This window comes from Babylonia areolata, chromosome 29 (assembly GCF_041734735.1).
Source record: "Babylonia areolata isolate BAREFJ2019XMU chromosome 29, ASM4173473v1, whole genome shotgun sequence".
NCBI lineage: Eukaryota > Metazoa > Mollusca > Gastropoda > Neogastropoda > Buccinidae > Babylonia > Babylonia areolata.
In genome coordinates this window covers 17,012,761-17,035,532 of record NC_134904.1, presented here as the reverse complement: position 1 = coordinate 17,035,532, position 22,772 = coordinate 17,012,761, and the positions used below count along the sequence as shown (strand labels likewise).

Sequence of the window (22,772 nt, the reverse complement as noted above, 5' to 3'; positions counted from 1 at the left end):
TTTTCTCTCCCTCCACTAGACCTTGAGTGGACGCTAGTCATTCAGATGAGAGGATAAACTGAGGTCCCGTGTGCAGCAGGCACTTAGCACACATAAAAGAACAAAAGGGTTGTCCCAAGCAAAATTCTGTTGAAAAATCCACTTTGATAGGAAAACAAATATAACTGCAGGCAGAGAGAAAAAAAAACACAGAAAAATGGGTGGCACTCTCAGTTTCGCAACCAGCTCTCACTAGGAAGAGCAGCCCCAATTTCACACAGAGAAATCTGTTGTAACAAAAGACTAATGCAATACAATGTAATACGATACAATGCAATACAATACATTCAATACAATACAGTGCAGTGCAGTGCAGTGCAATAGAAGACACGACACGACACGACACGACACGACAAGACAAGACAATACAATACAATTCAAAACATAATCCTCTGACATTGACCATTCCATCAAGTTTTCACCAAGGGATCACATAAAGTAACCTGTACCCAAACATGATTTTACATAATACACAAAAACTTGAGGACTTTCGTTTAAAGCAACACAAACACACACACACACACACAAACACATGCACCGAAAGCTTCAATCAAATCATAACATGGTCGAAAATGGAAAACTGTACAAGACAAAAAACAAAAAAAACCCGCTACAACGTGACGACACAAAAGGAGGAATGTGGCAGTATGGTCAACACACACATCTGCCAATACAGTGTCAGTGAGGGCCTGGCTTGATTCCCATCTGACGGGTGCAATAGCCGAGTGGTTAAAGCGTTGGACTGTCAATCTGAGGGTCCCGGGTTCGAATCATGGTGACGGTGCCTGGTGGGTAAAGGGTGGAGATTTTTACGATCTCCCAGGTCAACATATGTGCAGACCTGCTAGTGCCTGAACCCCCTTTGTGTGTATATGCAAGCAGAAGATCAAATACGCACGTTAAAGATCCTGTAATCCATGTCGGCGTTCAGTGGGTTATGGAAACAAGAACATACCCAGCATGCACACCCCTGAAAACGGAGTATGGCTGCCTACATGGCAGGGTAAAAACGGTCATACACGTAAAAGCCCACTCATGTGCATATGAGTGAACGCAGAAGGAGATTCCCACTCTCGCCCTTTCTCCCAAGTTTGACTGGAAAACTCCAACTAAGCATCTAGTCATTCAGATGAGACAATAAGGAACATGGAAGAAAAAGAAGAAGAAGAGATGAGACGATAAACACTGGAAAACTCCAACTGAGCAGGTCTGCACATATGTTGACCTGGGAGATCGGAAAAATCTCCACCCTTTACCCACCAGACACCGTTACCGAGATTCAAACCCGAGACCCTCAGACTAAAAGTCCAACGCTTTAACCACTGGGCTACTGTGCCCATCTTATCTGCTGTGACAAAAAAAAAAAAAAGGATCCTCTGCCTGAGCTTTGCACAGACCCAACACGCTGGTCTGGCCCTGAGAGCTACGCGGGCCACACTCAGCAAACCACGCCCACTAACACAAGCATGCAAATGCAAACACACCAACACTCAGATGTACAATGCACACGCATCAAATACATAAAACTGTCAACAGTATGTTAAGATGGACAGTAAGAATGACAGTGTTTTTAATACTGGGGGCTCGTGTTTCAAACTCACGATCTCATGAAAGCCAGCTCAGCAGTTTATTAATGAAGCCAACCAGGCGCCCTTGTCCTAGCTACAGCATCAGCAGCAAAAACAACTCTGGATAAAAAAAAACACACAGAACACACCCTGACTGCAACACACCACATACACTGATACATGTCTGGGGATGAAAAAAAAAAAACAAAAAAAAACCACTCACACCTAAAATCATCATAAATAAATCTACACACCACTTGAAATCGAATCCAAACCGACTCATCCACCGCTGATGGAAGATCTTCATGACGTTTGCATCGTAGTTGCCCACGGCGAACGCTTCTCCCAGAAACTCTGCGGCCAGTTTTCCCCCTTCCATGGCGTGGTGAATTCCCTCCCCTGTCAGGGGGTCCATCATGCCTGCAGCATCCCCAACCACCAGCACGTGGTCCCCTGTGGTCACCTTTTCTCCGCCAAGCCTCAAGCTGGCTGAAACACACACACACAGCAACTGTGTCAGCAGTCACTGGAGAGTAACCTGCCCTGAGAAACTGAGGGGGAAAAAAAACGTAGCGGAATGATCGTATTGATTTGAATCAAGGAATACTGAAACTAATGACATTACTAGGCTACAACTGGAAGGAAATGATTAAAACACTGGTAGCAGAATGATCGTATTGATTTGAATCAAGGAATACTGAAACTAATGACATTACTAGGCTACAACTGGAAGGAAATGATTAAAACACTGGTAGCAGAATGATCGTATTGATTTGAATCAAGGAATACTGAAACTAATGACATTATTAGGCTACAACTGGATGGAAATGATTAAAACACTGGCAGCAGCATGATCGTATTGATTTGAATTAAGGAATACTAACATCAGTGACATTATTGTGCTATGGTTCTCTATAAATGATAGGTAGCTGAATGCCAATATTGATTTGAATCAAATAAATGACTGGAAAAGATAGGCAGCAGAATCATCATATCTATTTGAATCGGAGAATACTGAAACCAGTGACATTATTATAATACAATTGGCTGGGAATGATTAAAACACTGGTAGCGGAATAATCATATTGAGTTGAATCAGAAACTGATCATGTTGATCACACTAAAACCAGTGACGGTTATTCTGCTATGATTGGCTGGAAATTATAGGTAGCACAATGACAGCATAGATTTGAATCAAAGAATACTAAAACCAGTGACGGTTATTCTGCTATGATTGGCTGGAAATTATAGGTAGCACAATGACAGCATAGATTTGAATACTAAAATCAGTGACATTATTGTGCTATGCCTCCCCCCACCCCCCCATCCCCCACACCCCACCAAACACAAACACACACACACACACACGAAGCCCCCCGACAAGTCCACACAGACTCTCACCAGCCTTCATGCGCTCCATCTTGTAGCTGTCGCCCAGGGCCTTGACCAGGCTGGGGTCCTTCTCCAGAATGAACTTGTGCCAGTACGCCAGCTCCTCCCCCTTCACCTTGGGGTTGCCGGGGATGATGTAGCAGCAGAAGTTCAGCTCGTCGTTGGGGTGGCGGAACAAAGCGGAATACCCTGGAGGGTCAAGGGGTAGGGGGTTCAGGGGGGGGCGGGGGGTTAAAAAAAATGTTACCTCCACGTCACTCGTTACACAGACAGGACAAGACATCTGGAGCCAGTTGCATTGCTCGGGCAGAAGAGCCTAGTATGGTCGTAACCCGCTACTAGCTGTGTGTAGTATGGAACTGACCGATGGCGTAGTTTGGTCAACGCAGGCACTTAGTCACGTGTAACTGTCAAAAAGTTAGAACCAAGCAATGCGACTGGTACCTGGAGTCTGCCAGAGAAAGGAACCTGGTGTAGCAGCCTGTTCTTACCCCCCACCCTCCCACCGGTTTTTACCCCATGGTCAAATCTTGACTAGCCACAAATGACACGGACGGTCATTCGAGGTTAACCAAGAATGACCCCGGAGTACAACTGCACAATGGTGGGTGGGGTGGGGTAGATTAAGGCTGTTACACTGGCTGTTCTCGAAACACTATGGCTTCTTTTTCTTCTTCTTCTTCTTCTTCCTCTTCTTCTTCTTCTTCTTCTTCGTTCATGGGCTGCAACTCCCATGTTCACTTGTATGTACACGAGTGGGCTTTCACATGCATGACCGTTTTCACTCTGCCATGTAGGCAGCCATACTCCGTTTTCGGGGTTGAAAATGAAGCTCAACCAATACAGGTATGATGCATGGGTTATGTTCAAAGACTCGGTACAGCAAGTCCATACATTCACAAACACATACACTGTTTTCAAACATTTTTTCATTACCATTATCATAATCATCACCATCATCATTTTCATCATTCTCATCCATCTTCTTCTTCTTCTTACCATTATATTAGTAGTAGTAGTAGTATCATCATCATTTTCATTGTTATCATCTGTTTCTATTTTTATTATCATCATCATCATCATTACTAAACAGCTCAGTCTCCGGTATTTTCTTCCCCTCCACTAGACCTTGAGTGGTGGTCTGGACACTAGTCATTCGGATGAGACAATAAACCGAGGTCCCATGTGCAGCATGCACTTAGCGCATGTAAAAGAACCCACGGCAACAAAAGGGCTGCCCCTTGCAACATTCTGTAGAAAAATCCACTTCGATAGGAAAAACAAATAAAACTGCACCGCAGGAAAAAATACCCCCCAAAAAATGGGTGGTGCTCTCAGTGTAGCGACGCGCTCTCCCTGGGGAGAGCAGCCTGAATTTCACAACAGAGAAATCTGTTGTGACAACAACAAAAAAAAGAAGAGAAATACAAAAATACAAATACAAATAAACCTTTAACACAAACACAAACGTGACAACAAAAAAGCCAAAAATACCAATACACCAAACCATCCACCATCATTGCTCCCTATGACGAGGATGGGGAAAAAACAAACAAAACAAGAGAGGCAAGGCCTTCAAGACTCACTTGTGATACACTTAAAAAAAAAATCTAATCATTAAAACGTGTTCTGCATTTGTTATTATAAAGCTTCACGTTAAAAAAAAAAAAAAAAAGTCCTAACCAGATTCAAATTAAGTCCCCTAGCATTAATTACAGAGTAATTTCCCTTTTTTTACTATCTGCACCAAAAACGTTTGCAAAATAAATAAAATTTCCATGCTTAGCAAAAGAAGTTCCTGTTTGAACAAAAAAAATGATAATAATGACTGCTCTTGTTGTTGGGTCAGAATATCAGATCAAAGTGCCAAGTTTAGAGAATACAAAAAATATAAATATAACAGTAAATGCAGTTTGCATATAATTAGGCTTCATTATTTTTTTTTTTTTTTGTGCCCATCCCAGAGGTGCAATATTGTTTTAAACAAGATGACTGGAAAGAACTGAATTTTTCCTATTTTAAACAAGTGAGTCAAAAAGACAAATCGCATACCAGGCAGCAGGTTCCTGTTGTAGACCACCAGCCCATCAGCCTTGAAGCAGTGAGTGCCTCCCTCCACGTAGGCCCTGGAGCAGATACTGTCAGGGGGCTTCGTCACCAGGCCCAACTGTGTGGCCAGTCTGGAAGGGGCGCCATCAGCACACACCAGCACCTGTAAATACCATGGGGAACAATTCAGGTGAGACAGGGAAGATGTGTAACCATCAGCACACACCAGTACCTGTAAATACCAGGGGAACAATTCAGGTGAGACAGAGAAGATGTGTAACCATCAGCACACACCAGCACCTGTAAATACCAGAGGAACAATTCAGGTGAGACAGAGAAGATGTGTAACCATCAGCACACACCAGCACCTGTAAATACCAGAGGAACAATTCAGGTGAGACAGAGAAGATGTGTAACCATCAGCACACACCAGCACCTGTAAATACCATGGGAACAATTCAGGTGAGACAGAGAAGATGTGTAACCATCAGCACACACCAGTACCTGCAAATACCAGAGGAACAATTCAGGTGAGACAGAGAAGATGTGTAACCATCAGCACACACCAGCACCTGCAAATACCATGGGGAACAATTCAGGTGAGACAGAGAAGATGTGTAACCATCAGCACACACCGCTACCTGTAAATACCATGGGGAACAATTCCGGTGAGACAGAGAAGATGTGTAACCATCAGCACACACCAGTACCTGTAAATACCAGGGGAACAATTCAGGTGAGACAGAGAAGATGTGTAACCATCAGCACACACCAGTACCTGTAAATACCATGAGGAACAATTCAGGTGAGACAGAGAAGATGTGTAACCATCAGCACACACCAGCACCTGTAAATACCAGAGGTGAGACAGAGAAGATGTGTAACCATCAGCACACACCAGTACCTGTAAATACCAGACGAACAATTCAGGTGAGACAGAGAAGATGTGTAACCATCAGCACACACCAGTACCTGTAAATACCATGAGGAACAATTCAGGTGAGACAGAGAAGATGTGTAACCATCAGCACACACCAGTACCTGTAAATACCATGGGGAACAATTCAGGTGAGACAGAGAAGATGTGTAACCATCAGCACACACCAGCACCTAAAAATACCATGGGGAACAATTCAGGTGAGACAGAGAAGATGTGTAACCATCAGCACACACCAGTACCTGTAAATACGATGGGGAACAATTCAGGTGAGACAGAGAAGATGTGTAACCATCAGCACACACCGGTACCTGTAAATACCAAGGGAACAATGCAGGTGAGACAGAGAAGATGTGTAACCATCAGCACACACCAGTATCTGTAAATACCAGAGGAACAATTCAGGTGAGACAGAGAAGATGTGTAACCATCAGCACACACCAGCACCTGTAAATACCATGGGGAACAATTCAGGTGAGACAGAGAAGATGTGTAACCATCAGCACACACCAGTACCTGTAAATACCAGAGGAACAATTCAGGTGAGACAGAGAAGATGTGTAACCATCAGCACACACCAGTACCTGTAAATACCATGGGGAACAATGCAGGTGAGACAGAGAAGATGTGTAACCATCAGCACACACCAGTACCTGTAAATACCATGGGGAACAATTCAGGTGAGACAGAGAAGATGTGTAACCATCAGCACACACCAGTACCTGTAAATACCAGAGGAACAATTCAGGTGAGACAGAGAAGATGTGTAACCATCAGCACACACCAGTACCTGTAAATACCAGAGGTGAGACAGAGAAGATGTGTAACCATCAGCACACACCAGCACCTGTAAATACCAGAGGAACAATTCAAGAGACACAAAGAAGATGTGTAACCATCGGTACACACCAGTACCTGTCAACACAGAATACAGTACACTGTATTATCTCAACACGAGAAATATTCATTTGTGGAGTGAAACACATGAACAATACACAAGAACCACAGTTATTCAACATGTACACACAAAAAGACATATATAAATACCTAGGGCAGCCCATGCTTTCAATCAATAATCACAGTAAACAACAACAACAACAACAACAGAAACCCTTACCCTGGTAACTTAACTCACTCAGTACGGCCAGTCCTCTCTTCTCCTCTACACAGACCCCTTGGATGTCCAGTGGGTGTCTGAATGACCCAACCTTTAGCTTCCGTCGTCAGAATTGTGGTATTCTTTGTCAACATTCACCTCTTCAGTATAAGAGCCTTCCTCTTGCAATATTTTGATGATGGTAACTGGGGTGAAACGCTGTTAACGTCGTCTCTTTCGCCGTTCGTATGGAGAGAGTTAAGAGTAAGTCATACAGACATCATCACAGCCATACACATGCACAACAGGAGCAACTCTGGTGAGACAAAGCAGATGCCTAACCATCAGCACACACCAGTACCTGAAAACAACATTAACAGTTCAATGAATCAATCAATCAATCAATCAATTCCTTTAATGTCTTAAACGCAATCATAGTGAACAGACATTTGTATTCAAGTAAAACGAAGCCAATATCTGACCATCTGCACACACCAGTACCGATACAGTAATGATTCAGGTGAGATAAAGCAGATGCCTAACCAGCGAAACACACCAGTACCTGAAAACATGACAGTAACAATTCTGGTGACGCAAAGATGTGTAACCATCGGCACACACCAGTACCTGAAAACATGGCATTAACAATTCAGGTGACGCAAAGATGTGTAACCATCGGCACACACAAGTACCTGAAAACATGGCATTAAACAATTCAGGTGACGCAAAGATGTGTAACCATCGGCACACACCAGTACCTGAAAACATGGCATTAACAATTCAGGTGACACAAAGATGTGTAACCATCGGCACACACAAGTACCTGAAAACATGGCATTAACAATTCAGGTGACACAAAGATGTGAAGCCATCGGCACACACCAGTACCTGAAAACATGGCATTAACAATTCAGGTGACACAAAGATGTGTGACCATCGGCACACACAAGTACCTGAAAACATGGCATTAAACAATTCAGGTGACACAAAGATGTGTAACCATCGGCACACACCAGTACCTGAAAACATGGCATTAACAATTCAGGTGACACAAAGATGTGAAGCCATCGGCACACACCAGTACCTGAAAACATGGCATTAACAATTCAGGTGACACAAAGATGTGTGACCATCGGCACACACAAGTACCTGAAAACATGGCATTAACAATTCAGGTGACACAAAGATGTGAAGCCATCGGCACACACCAGTACCTGAAAACATGGCATTAACAATTCAGGTGACACAAAGATGTGTAACCATCGGCACACACAAGTACCTGAAAACATGGCATTAACAATTCAGGTGACACAAAGATGTGTAACCATCGGCACACACAAGTACCTGAAAACATGGCATTAACAATTCAGGTGACGCAAAGATGTGTAACCATCGGCACACACCAGTACCTGAAAACATGGCATTAACAATTGGGTGACACAAAGAACTAACACACCAGACCCAAAAACATTACAGTAACAATTCAGGTGAGACAAAGCACTAAAAGTACCTGTAAACACGACAGTAACAATTCAGGCAAGACAAAGTACTAACAGTACCCATAAACATGTCAGTACCAATTCAGGCAAGACAAAGTACTCATAAACATGACAGTAAAAATTTGGGCAAGACAAAATACTAACAGTACCCAAAAACATGACAGTAACAATTCAGGCAAGACAAAGTACTAACAGTACCCATAAACATGACAGCAACAATTCAGGCAAGAAAAAGTACTAACAGTACCCATAAACATGACAGTAACAATTCAGGCAAGACAAAGTACTAACAGTACCCATAAACATGACAGTAACAATTCAGGCAAGACAAAGTACTAACAGTACCCATAAACATGACAGTAACAATTCAGGCAAGACAAAGTACTAACAGTACCCACAAACACAACACAATTTAGGCAAGACAAAGTACTAACAGTACCCATAAACATGACAGTAACAATTCAGGCAAGACAAAGTACTAACAGTACCCATAAACACGACAGTAACAATTCAGGCAAGACAAAGTACTGACAGTACCCATAAACATGACAGTAACAATTCAGGCAAGACAAAGTACTAACAGTACCCATAAACACGACAGCAACAATTCAGGCAAGACAAAGTACTAACAGTACCCGTAAACATGACAGTAACAATTCAGGCAAGACAAAGTACTGACAGTACCCGTAAACATGACAGCAACAATTCAGGCAAGACAAAGTACTGACAGTACCCATAAACATGACAGCAACAATTCAGGCAAGACAAAGTACTGACAGTACCCATAAACATGACAGTAACAATTCAGGTGAGACAAAGCATGGACAGTACCTGTAAACATGACAGTAACAATCCAGGCGAGACAAAGTACAAACATGGCATAAAAGAGTTTCAGTTTCAGTTTCAGTTTCCAGGAGGCCCCCAAGCCTGCAGACTGATTACAACACACTACACTACATCTGTAGTTTGTTGGGGTTTTTTTTGTTGTCAATATTATATAATAATTGTTTTTAAATAAAGGGGTGGGGGATATGTGTAGGGGTTTGGGGCTGTGGGTTGGGAGGGTGGGGATGAGGTGCCTTTCATGGTGACATACACTTGTGGAAAAACTCTCCTCTTACCCTGGACTGGAAAGTCCACTTATCATTAACAAACTCCAGCTCAAATCTGACATAAAACTTGTGGGGGGAAAAACTCTCCTCTTACCCTGGACTGGAAAGTCCACTTATTAACAAACTCCAGCTCAAATCTGACACAAAACTTGTGGGGGAAAAACTCTCATCTTACCCTGGACTGGAAAGTCCACTTATTAACAAACTCCAGCTCAAATCTGACATAAAACTTGTGGGGAAAAAACTCTCCTCTTACCCTAGACTGGAAAGTTCTGTCGTCATTAACAAACTCCAGCTCAAATCTGATACAAAACTTGTGGGGGGAAAAAACTCTTGTCTTACTCTGGACTGGAAAGTCCAATTATCATTAACAAACTCCAGCCCAAATCTGACATAAACCTTGTTGGGGAAAAAACTCTCATCTTACCCTGGACTGGAAAGTTCTGTCGTCATTAACAAACTCCAGCTCAAATCTGACATAAAACTTGTCGGGGAAAAACTCTCCTCTTACCCTGGACTGGAAAGTCCACTCATCATTAACAAACTCCAGCTCAAATCTGACATAAAACTTGTGGGGAAAAAACTCTCGTCTTACCCTGGACTGGAAAGTTCAGTTATCATTAACAAACTCCAGCTCAAATCTGACATAAAACTTGTCGGGGAAAAACTCTCCTCTTACCCTGGACTGGAAAGTCCACTTATCATTCACAAACTCCAGCTCAAATCTGACATAAAACTTGTGGGGAAAAAACTCTCGTCTTACCCTGGACTGGAAAGTTCTGTCGTCATTAACAAACTCCAGCTCAAATCTGACATAAAACTTGTGGGGGAAAAACTCTCCTCTAACCCTGGACTGGAAAGTCCACTTATCATTAACAAACTCCAGTTCAAATCTGACATAAAACTTGTGGGGGAAAAACTCTCCTCTAACCCTGGACTGGAAAGTCCACTTATCATTAACAAACTCCAGCTCAAATCTGACATAAAACTTGTGGGGAAAAAACTCTCCTCTTACCCTGGACTGGAAAGTTCTGCTGTCATTAACAAACTCCAGCTCAAATCTGACACAAAACTTGTGGGGAAAATAAAAACTCTTGTCTTACCCTGGACTGGAAAGTCCAGTTATCATTAACAAACTCCAGCTCAAATCTGACACAAAACTTGTGGGGAAAATAAAAACTCTCCTCTTACCCTGGCCTGGAAAGTTCTGTTGTCATTAACAAACTCCAGCTCAAATCTGACACAAAACTTGTGAGGAAAATAAAAACTCTTGTCTTACGCTGGACTGGAAAGTCCAGTTATCATTAACAAACTCCAGCTCAAATCTGACATAAAACTTGTGGGGAAAATAAAAACTCTTGTCTTACCCTGGGCTGGAAAGTCCAGTTATCATTAACAAACTCCAGCTCAAATCTGACATAAAACTTGTGGGGAAAAAACTCTCGTCTTACCCTGGACTGGAAAGTTCTGTCATCATTAACAAACTCCAGCTCAAATCTGACACAAAACTTGTGGGGAAAAACTCTCATCTTACCCTGGACTGGAAAGTTCTGTCGTCATTAACAAACTCCAGCTCAAATCTGACATAAAACTTGTGGGGAAAAAACTCTCATCTTACCCTGGACTGGAAAGTTCTGTCGTCATTAACAAACTCCAGCTCAAATCTGACACAAAACTTGTGGGGAAAAAACTCTCATCTTACCCTGGCCTGGAAAGTTCTGTTGTCATTAACAAACTCCAGCTCAAATCTGACACAAAACTTGTGAGGAAAATAAAAACTCTTGTCTTACCCTGGACTGGAAAGTCCAGTTATCATTAACAAACTCCAGCTCAAATCTGACATAAAACTTGTGGGGAAAATAAAAACTCTTGTCTTACCCTGGGCTGGAAAGTCCAGTTATCATTAACAAACTCCAGCTCAAATCTGACATAAAACTTGTGGGGAAAAAACTCTCGTCTTACCCTGGACTGGAAAGTTCTGTCATCATTAACAAACTCCAGCTCAAATCTGACACAAAACTTGTGGGGAAAAACTCTCATCTTACCCTGGACTGGAAAGTTCTGTCGTCATTAACAAACTCCAGCTCAAATCTGACACAAAACTTGTGGGGAAAAAACTCTCATCTTACCCTGGACTGGAAAGTTCTGTCGTCATTAACAAACTCCAGCTCAAATCTGACACAAAACTTGTGGGGAAAAAACTCTCATCTTACCCTGGACTGGAAAGTTCTGTCAGCATTAACAAACTCCAGCTCAAATCTGACATAAAACTTGTCGGGGAAAAACTCTCATCTTACCCTGGACTGGAAAGTTCTGTCGTCATTAACAAACTCCAGCTCAAATCTGACACAAAACTTGTGGGGAAAAAACTCTCATCTTACCCTGGACTGGAAAGTCCAGTTATCACAAACAAACTCCAGCTCAAATCTGACATAAAACTTGTGGGGAAAAAACTCTCATCTTACCCTGGACTGGAAAGTTCTGTCATCAATAACAAACTCCAGCTCAAATCTGACATAAAACTTGTGGGGAAAATAAAAACTCTCGTCTTACCCTGGACTGGAAAGTTCTGTCATCAATAACAAACTCCAGCTCAAATCTGACATAAAACTTGTGGGGAAAATAAAAACTCTTGTCTTACCCTGGACTGGAAAGTCCAGTTATCATTAACAAACTCCAGCTCAAATCTGACATAAAACTTGTGGGGAAAATAAAAACTCTCGTCTTACCCTGGACTGGAAAGTTCTGTCATCGTCTTCCACGGAGACTGTCCAGAGTCCAGACTGTTTGTCCAGCACAGCGTCCTTCACTGGGACTTCTTCTCGCAGGTCCGCCCCCACTCTGCACAAATGGTGATGCTCGTCTAGCTGAGAAAGCATCACAGTTTGAGGTTATGTCAACAAGCACTATCTCTGTGCCGAAGAATGTATCCTTTCCGGGTATTGCTGTACTGTCTGTGTTTATCTCAGTAGTAGTAGCAGCAGTAGTAGAAGTAGGAGGAGGAATAGTACTGGAGTGTGTGTGTGTGTGTGTGTGTTTGTGTGTGTGTGTGAGAGACACAGAAAAATGCACTGAGAGAAAGAGACAGAGACAAAGAGAGAGAGGTGTGTGTGTGTGTGTGTCTGTCTGTGTGTGTGTGAGTATGTCTGTGTGTGTGTGTGTGTGTGTGTGTGTGTGTGTGTGTGTGTGTGTGTGTCTTAGTGTGTGAGTGTGAGTGTGTGTGTCTTAGTGTGTGAGTGTGTGTGTGTGCATATTCATGTGTGAGACAGACACAGAAAGATCCACAGAGAAGAAGAGACAGAGAGACATAGAGAGACATACAGACATACAGACAGACAGACACAGAGACAGAGACACAGAAAATGAGCACATTTCCAACAACAGACCTATCAACCCCTACCTAAATGGCCACCGAACTGACATACAAACACACGTCTTTTTTTTAAGCTCACCTCTTTGCTGCCATGGCGATGGCTTCGTCCAGATGCAGACGTTTGACCGCAATGGCTGCTGGGATATCTCCCAGACCTTCCTTGCTGCGGCCAATGAAGGACAGACCGCTTGGACTCACCATACCCCCGCTGTCCGACTGAAAACATCCGTTAAAAAAAAAGGGTCAAACTTTGGTTAAAGCGTTGGACTGTCAACCTGAGGGTCCCGGGTTCGAATCACGGTGACGGCACCTGGTGGGTAAAGGGTGGAGATTTTTACGATCTCCCAGGTCAACATATGTGCAGACCTGCTAGTGCCTGAACCCCCTTCATGTGTATACGCAAGCAGAAAATCAAATATGCACGTTAAAGATCCTGTAATCCATGTCAGCGTTCGGTGGGTTACGGAAACAAGAACATACCCAGCATGCACACCCCCAAAAACGGAGTATGGCTGCCTACATGGCGGGGTAAAAACAGTCATACACGTAAAAGCCCACTCGTGTGCATACGAGTGAATGCAGAAGAAGAAGAAGAAGAGCTCCCATAACCTTTCACAGCCATCAGGGTATAAAATCCATCACCGCTGCATCTCGGGCTTGACATAGGAAGGCAGGGCCCATTCCTCTCTTTTCGCTGTTTTAAACCATAGCCCAGTGGTTAAAGCACTGGACTTTCAATCTGAGGAACCTGGGTTCGAACCACCTTAATGGCACCTGGCGGGTAAAGGGTGGAGATTTTTTCCACTGATTTCCCAGGTCAACATGTGTGCAGACCTGCTTAGTGCCTGAACCCCCTTCGTGTGCATACGCAAGCAGATCAAATACGCACGTTGAAGATCCTGTAATCCATGTCAGCGTTCGGTGGGTTATGGAAACAAGAACATAATCAACATGCACACCCCCTAAAATGGAATATGGCTGCCTACATGGCGGGATGAAAAACGGTCATACACGTAAAAGCCCACTCGTGTACATACGAGTGAACATAGGAGGTGTTGCCCACGATAGAAGAAGAAGAAGAAGAAGCTCCCCTCACCAAAGTCATGTACCCATTCATACCTGAATGGAGTGAGGGCAGTCGGACCTTCTTCTTCTCCTTTTCTTCTTCTACATTCATGGGCTGCAACTCCCACGTTCACTCGTATATACGCGAGTGGGCTTTTATGTGTATGACCGTTTTTAACCCGCCGTGTAGACAGCCATACTCCGCTTTCAGGGGTGTGCATGCTAGGTATGTTCTTGTTTCCATAATCTACCAAATGCTGACATGGATTACAGGATCTTTAATGTGCGTATTTGATCTTCTGCTTGCGTATACACACAAAGGGAGGTTCAGGCACTGGCAGGTCTGCACACATGTTGACCTGGGAGATCGTAAAAATCTCCACCCTTTATCCACCAGGCGGCATCACCGTGATTGGAACCCGGGACCCTCAGACTGAAAGTCCAACACTTTAACCACTCGGCTACTGCGCCCGTCGGCAATCGGACCAAAGTGCCTTTCCCCAAGGAGGAAACAGGGGGCCTCAAACCCAGGTCACTGGTGAACACTGGATCAGACGTCCAACACCTTACTGACTCTACATCACAGTGCCTCTCCAGAAAACATGAATGAATTTGACATATGTAAATCTAGGCTTGAAATAGATGCATAACATACATAACAAGAGAGGCAAGGCCTTCAAGACCCACTTGTGATACACTTTTTTTTTTTAAATCCAAGCTTTTTATGTATTGAGCATAATTTCAAAATGTAATGTTTAAGATGAGAAAGATCAGTTTAAAGCAAATTAAGTCCCCTAGCATTAATTACAGAGTAATTTCCTTTTTTTACTATCTGCACCAAAACGTTTGCAAAATAAATAAAACTTCCATACTTAGCAAAAGAAGTTCCTATTTGAACAAAAAATGATAATAATGACTGCTCTTGTTGTTGGGTCAGAATATCAGATCAAAGTGCCAAGTTTAGAGAATACAAAAAATGTAAATATAACAGTAAATGCAGTTTGCATATAATTAGGCTTCTTTTTTTTCTTTTTCTTTTTTTTTTTGTGCCCATCCCAGAGGTGCAATATTGTTTTAAAACAAGATGACTGGAAAGAACTGAATTTTTCCTATTTTTATGCCTAATTTGGTGTCAACTGACAAAGTAGTTGCAGAGAAAATGTCAATGTTAAAGTTTACCACAGACACACACACACACACACACACACACACACACACACACACACACAACTGAACACTGGGTTAAAACACAGACTCACTATGTTTACACAAGTGAGTTAATAACAAAACGGATGAGTAAGGAAATAAATTTGAGCAAGGTTATGCATCAGTGTGAAAGAATCCACATAAACAAAGGCGTGTGATGGGTGTACAACATAAAAGGATACAACAAATGAATAAGGAAATGAACTGAGTAAACTGAGCAAGGTTGTGTGTGTGCGAGTGTGTGTGTGTGTGTGTGTGTGTGTGTGTGTGTGTATGTGTCAGTGTGTCTGTGTCAGTGTGTGTGTGTGTGTGTGTGTGTGTGTGTGTGTGTGTGTGTGTGTGTGTGTGTGTGTGTGTATGTGTCAGTGTGTCTGTGTCAGTGTCTGTGTGTGTGTGTATCTGTGTCAGTGTGTCTGTGTGTGTGTGTGTGTGTGTGTGTATCTGTGTCAGTGTGTCTGTGTCAGTGTGTGTGTGTGTGTGTGTGTGTGTGTGTGTGTGTGTGTGTGTCAGTGTGTCTGTGTCAGTGTCTGTGTGTGTGTGTGTGTGTGTGTGTGTGTGTGTGTGTGTGTGTGTGTGTGTCTATATATGTCTCTGCATGTATCTGTGTGTGTCCGCTCAGTGGCAATGTTTATATATCATGCCTTAAGGAAGAGAGAAGAAGAAATGACATGTTCATATAACCGTTGTTATGTGTGCTTGTGTGTGCCTCTGTGTCTATGTGTCTGTGTCTTTCTCTGTGTGTGTGTGTGTGTGTGTGTGTGTGTGTGTGTGTGTGTGTGTGTGTGTGTGTCATTGTTTGTGTGTGTGTGTGTGTGTGTGTATCTGTGTCTGTGTGTGTGTGTGTGTGTGTGTGTGTGTGTGTGTGTGTGTGTGTGTGTGTGTGTGTGTGTTTGTCTGTCTATATATGTCTCTGCATGTATCTGTGTGTGTCCGCTCAGTGGCAATGTTTATATATCATGCCTTAAAGAAGAGAGAAGAAGAAATGACATGATCATATAACCGTTTTCAAAAACAAAAACGTTACTGCAGGAAATGTCACAAATTAAAATCTTTGTCTGTCACCTTTTTCAGTCATGAAATGGTGTGCCCATGATGTTGGTCTCTTCTTCCTGTATTTTCGGTATTTTGTGTGTCTAAAATGTATGAATGTACCTCCTTTGCATTGCAAACAGGCTGGTAGACTTGCAGTAAAACATTTCTGAGTTCCGAGTTCTCTAAGTGTGTCTCTGTATATGTGTGTGTGTGTGTGTGTGTGTGTGTGTGTGTGTGTCTGTCTGTCTGTCTGTCTGTCTGTCTGTCTGTGACTGTGAGTGAATGAGTGCTTGTGTGTGTCTCTGTGTGTGTCTAGGTGTCTGTGTGTCTGTGTGTGTGTGTGTGTGTATGTGTATGTGTGTGTGTGTGTGTGTGTGTGTGCATGAGTATGTGTGTGCATGTGTGTGTTGCATGTGCATGTGCGTGTGTGTGTGTGTGTGTGTGTGTGTGTGTGTGTGTGTGTGTGTGTGTGTGCATGTGTGCCTGTGTAAACAGTGTGAATTCACAATGTCATATGTATCTTTTTGAAGAGCAGGAAGTATCTCCTAACTTTCACTTTCAGAGAAACTGGCATTCTCTTCCTCCAACAGTGTCAGTTTCGAGAAGGTGTCAAAAATAATCTTTCGTTTCCTGTGTTATTCAGTCAGGCTTCAGTCACGCACACATGCACACATGCACACATGCTCACATGCTCACATGCACACACACATACACAGACAATTGTGTAAAGTACAATACTTACAGACACAGATTCCTAATCGATATATGTCGTCCAAATGCAAAGCCTAGTGAACTGATCCTTCTAACAGAAATACAGCCAAGGCTGGCGAAATTTGTTCATGAATGTGTTTCTCTTCTTAATATGCTCATGTTTATGTTTCATTGTGTCTTATAAACTTTAAGGTTTTATGACAATAAAAAGTATTCTATTCTATTCTATTCTATTCTACACACGTGTGTGCATGCACATGCATACACACATATACGTGCAAGCATGCACATGCACACACACACACACACACACATGGATTTAGAGTGGATTTTACTACAAAAATATGCCAGGGACAACACTCTAGTTGCCATGGGTGCTTTTACGTGCGCTAAGCGTATGCAACACATGGGACTGATCCCTCAGACCTACCACATGGGCTTTGTTCTGTTTGATGAGGGAGTCCAGGATGCCCATGTCCATGAGGATCTCGATGGCCGTCTTGCAGACAGCGTCCCCGCAGTACTTGTCTCTGGGGAATTTCTTCTTCTCCAACAGGATCACCTTCCATCCCGCTTTGCCTGGAACCAGTCACAGCCACGTGAAAAAAGTCATATCTTTAACTCTTTCCATACGAACGGCGAAAGAGACGTCATTAACAGCGTTTCACCCCAATTACCACCATCCAAATATTGCAAGCGGAAGGCTCTTATACTGAAGAGGTGAATGTTGACAAAGAATACCACAATTCTGACGACGGAAGCTAAAAGGTTGGGTCATTCAGACACCCACTGGACATCCGAGGGGTCTATGTAGAGGAGGAGAGAGGACTGGCCGTACTGAGTGAGTTAAAGTCTAGGCTTTTTTTTTGGGGGGGGCGGGGGGGGGTTTGATTTGATTTTATATGAATACTTATATACAGCCTATCCTCGGTCGGAGACCAAGCTCTTCTTCTTATTCCTCATTTGCCTCCCATTAGATGAGCAGCCTGGTGTCCTCGATGAAGGCTGCCGTCCATCACAGCTCCTCCAGGGTGCCGTACAGCTTGGCTTCCACTGCTGTCCGTGTTGGCAAGTACTTCCTCCTGGATGCTGCATACGTTGTACAGACCAAGCTCTAAGCACTTTAACAAACTCGGGGCCATTTGCACAAGAGGCAGCCCTCCTGGTTAGAGACGACTGATGGCTGCCATTGGGCGCTCATTTATTAGTTTCCTGTGTCGTTCAATCAGATTTCAGGCATGCACATGCATGTACACACTCAGTCAGACATGTCACATTTTTCGTGTATGACCGTTTTGTTTATTTACCCCGCCATGCAGGCAGCCAATCTCCATTTTCGAGGGTGTGCATTCTGGGTATGTTCTTGTTTCCATAACCCACCGAATGCTGACTTGGATCATAGGTTCGTAAACATGCGTATTTGATCTTCTCCATGCATACACACATGAAGTGGGTTCAGGCACTAGCAGGTCTGCATATATGTTGCCCTGGGAGAGCGTATTGTATTTTGTATTGTATTTCTCTTTTTTGTCACAACAGATTTCTCTGTGTGAAATTTGGGCTGCTCTCCCCAGGGAGAGCGCGTCGCTACACTACAGCGCCACCCTTTTTTTTTTTTCTTATTCATGCGTGAAGTTTTATTTGTTTTTCCTATCAAAGTGGATTTTTCTACAGAATTTTTCCAGGAACAACCCTTTTGTTGCCATGGGTTCTTTAACGTGTGCTAAGTGCATGCTGAACATGGAACCTCGGTTTACCATCTCATCCGAAAAATCTTCAACCTTTTCCCATCGACTGTATTCAATGAAGACTGAAAACAAAATGGTCATTTTAACTGGTGACAGTCATAACCACAGAAGAAAGTTATCATTTTTTTAAGTCTAAGCTTCTTTTTTTTTTTTTTTAAATTGGAAAGAAAACAGAAAATAAATTGATCACTTTGCCTGTTGCCAGTCACAGCCACACGAGAAAAAATATTTCAAAGTCTGTATGTACTTTTTTTGTTGTTGCTGTTGTTGTATTAACAGAAAAGAGAAAACAAAATGGTCACTTAAAGCAATATGAGAAGATGTTGCTTTTTTTAATGTCAGTCTGCTTTTTTTTCCTTTTCTGAAAAATCAAACACTTTGTTGTCAACAGCCATAAGAGAAATAAATGGAATGGAAAAACATTATCATCATAAGAGTATCAGTATGTGCTTTTTTTTTTTTTTTTTTTTTTTTTTTGCTTCTGCTTGCTTTTTTATTTTTATGGAAAAAATATTGTCAGGTTTTGGAATACTGATGTTTTTCCAGTTGTTTTGCTGTTGTTGTTTTGTTGTTGTTTTTTGTTTTTTTTACCAGTTTATATGATTGTTTTTTCTGGGTTGTTTTTGTTGGTGGTGGTGGTGTTTTTACTAGAAATTAGAATGTTAAAAGACCCCTGTAAAGCTCTCGTTAATCAGCACATGGAACAGTGCATTATGTTTCCATCAGGAAAGCTAGCAAAAAAAGTAGGTCACAAACAAGACGTTGACAATGGAAACATCACAGAGTGAAATAAACCTGATATCCACTGATAACTGGTGGCTGATTATCAGTATCAGTAGCTCAAGGAGGCATCACTGTGTTTGCACAAATCCATATACGGTACACCACATCTGCCAAGCAGATGCCTGACCAGCAGTGTAACCCAACGCGCTTAGGCCTTGAGAGAGATAAAAAAAAATTTTTAAAAGGATAATTATAATGACAATGATAATAATAACAAAAACAACAAATAAAAATAAAAAGACAATAATGATGATAAATAAGCAAATAAATGTAAAACATGCAGACACACATTCACACACACACACACACACACACACACATGCATAACAGATATGCAGCAAACATGCAAGTTCACAGATAAGAAAGCACAAAGACACATAAACGTACACGAGCCCCAACACACACACACACACACACACACACACACACGCACAAATACCCTGCACCCCCCCCCCCTGCACCCCCCCCTGCACCCCCCCACCCCCCCAGCCCCCAACCCCCACCTCCTCCACACACTCATTCCAATGCTACGTATCGCAGCTTCCACGGCACACACACACACACACACACACACACACACACATGGTGGCTGAACTGCTGAAATGCAATTCAATGCAGTCAACACAGTCACCCTGTGCCTGCCACTGAATCTTTCCCTTCACCTTTCCTATCTAATATCTATCTTCTTGGTCATGAAGACGGCTGCCTAAACTGACTGCTTGCAAATCATTCAAAGTCTAACTCTAATGCTCGTGACTGATAAAGGTCAAGGCCACTGCCCTGAAAAACCTGACCTATAGGGATCCAGCCAACAAGTTGTTAACCTCCACCCCTTTACCGATAAAAAGATACACCCAACATCAGTGATGAATCCACTGGTTTCAGAGAAATGAAAGAGAACGGTCTCTTCCATTCAAAGTTCCTTCAGAAACAAGTAAAAACACTGAACATGCTAAACTTTGTCATCTCTTTACCTGCTCTTCTTCTCACCGACCGTCTGGTGGAGACCTCGTCTCGCAGAGGGTTTCTTTGTACATCAGTTCAGTATAAGCCTTCCTATATTTAGATGGTAATGGGGTGAAGTGTTACGTGTCTCTTTCGTTATGGGTACTCTGACTTACCGGCTGTTGTTTCAATTTATCAAAGTTCAAATCAACACAAGGACAACTCAGCCACATGATGAGAAGAACAGGATTTTTCTGGTTTCGTTAAGGGGAAGCAAGACTGTACTCAGATATGTAAAAAAAAACACATAAGACACAAATGTCACGAAAAAAAAATGCCTGTTCAGGCGTGCATGGGTTCTTTGCTGCAGTTTGTATGTTAATTCACCAAATAATACTCGAAATTTATAGCAAATTAGCTCAACAGTCGCTGCCTGCCCCTGACCCAAGGAGAGAGAATGAAAGAGAAACGCGTCTCTTCCCAGTTCAAAAGTTCCTTCAGAAACAAGTAAGAAACACTGAACATGCATAAACTTTCTGTATCAGTCTTCTTTAACTCACTCAGTATGGCCAGTCCTCTCTTCTCCTCTACACAGACCCCTCGGATGTCCAGTGGGTGTCTGAATGACCCAACCTTTCGCTTCCGTCGTCAGAATTGTGGTATTCTTTGTCAACATTCACGTCTTCAGTATAAAAGCCTTCCGCTTGCAATATTTTGATGATGGTAATTGGGGTGAAACGCTGTTAACGTCGTCTCTTTCGCTGTTCATATGGAGAGAGTTAACTCACTGAACTATGCACCCGAGCATTGGTCTGGTTTCAAAATTCATCTCATCAAAACAGTTTTCACATAATGCATAAACCACAAGGAAAGGGAACCAACTCCTTCCAGACGCATCCACATGTAATTTGGATGAAGAACAGGATATTTTCTGTGGTTTTTCTGCATTAATATGGAATGGAAGCCTACCAAGACTGTAAACTCCAAAGGATTGAATGGATTAAAAAAAAAAACAACAATAACAGGACATACAAAATAGTTCACAGAAGAAAAAAAGTTAGCACTGTTCCAGGGCGGGATTGCATGAGGTGATCTTTGCTGCGCTAAGTTTGCTTATTGTTAAGAATGTTCCTAAATCACCATAAATTCAATATACTTCAGAACATTCTTAACTCTAAGCAAACTTAGCACTGCAAGACACAGTCAGCCTGTGCCTGCCACTGAATCTTTCCCTTCACCTTTCCTATCTAATATCTATCTTCTTGGTCATGAAGAGGGCTGCCTAAACTGACTGCTTGCAAATCATTCAAAGTCTAACTCTAATGCTCATGACTGATAAAGGCAAAGGCCACTGCCCTGAAAAACCTGACCTATAGGGATCCAGCCAACAGGTTGTTAACCTCCACCCCTTTACCGATAAAAAGATACACCCAACATCAGTGATGAATCCACTGGTGTTTCAGACGCCAAGGAGAGAGAATGAAAGAGAAACGCGTCTCTTCCCAGTTCAAAAGTTCCTTCAGAAACAAGTAAGAAACACTGAACATGCATAAACTTTCTGTATCAGTCTTCTTTAACTCACTCAGTACGGCCAGTCCTCTCTTCTCCTTTACACAGACCCCTCGGATGTCCAGTGGGTGTCTGAATGACCCAACCTTTCGCTTCCGTCGTCAGAATTGTGGTATTCTTTGTCAACATTCACGTCTTCAGTATAAAAGCCTTCCGCTTGCAATATTTTGATGATGGTAATTGGGGTGAAACGCTGTTAACGTCGTCTCTTTCGCTGTTCGTATGGAGAGAGTTAACTCACTGAACTATGCACCCGAGCATTGGTCTGGTTTCAAAATTCATCTCATCAAAACAGTTTTCACATAATGCATAAACCACAAGGAAAGGGAACCAACTCCTTCCAGACGCATCCACATGTAATTTGGATGAAGAACAGGATATTTTCTGTGGTTTTTCTGCATTAATATGGAATGGAAGCCTACCAAGACTGTAAACTCCAAAGGATTGAATGGATTAAAAAAAAAAAAAACAATAACAGGACATACAAAATAGTTCACAGAATTAAAAAAAGTTGGCACTGTTCCAGGGCGGGACTGCATGAGGTGATCTTTGCTGCGCTAAGTTTGCTTATTGTTAAGAATGTTCCTAAATCACGATAAATTCAATATACTTAGGAACATTCTTAACTCTAAGCAAACTTAGCACTGC

General features: G+C 42.5%; 1 protein-coding gene across 1 annotated transcript in view; it reads right to left on the bottom strand.

The window, feature by feature from the left end:
• Window positions 1-22,772, bottom strand: part of LOC143274715 (conditioned medium factor receptor 1-like) — a 33,908-nt gene that overhangs the window by 5,719 nt on the left and 5,417 nt on the right. Inside the window, exons 3-8 of the mRNA XM_076578622.1 lie at window positions 17,510-17,658; window positions 13,145-13,281; window positions 12,422-12,533; window positions 5,052-5,211; window positions 3,009-3,188; window positions 1,862-2,096 (exon numbers count right to left, since the gene is read on the bottom strand). Coding sequence (XP_076434737.1) covers window positions 1,862-2,096; window positions 3,009-3,188; window positions 5,052-5,211; window positions 12,422-12,533; window positions 13,145-13,281; window positions 17,510-17,658 — 973 coding nt within the window. The remainder of the gene's footprint in view (window positions 1-1,861; window positions 2,097-3,008; window positions 3,189-5,051; window positions 5,212-12,421; window positions 12,534-13,144; window positions 13,282-17,509; window positions 17,659-22,772) is intronic.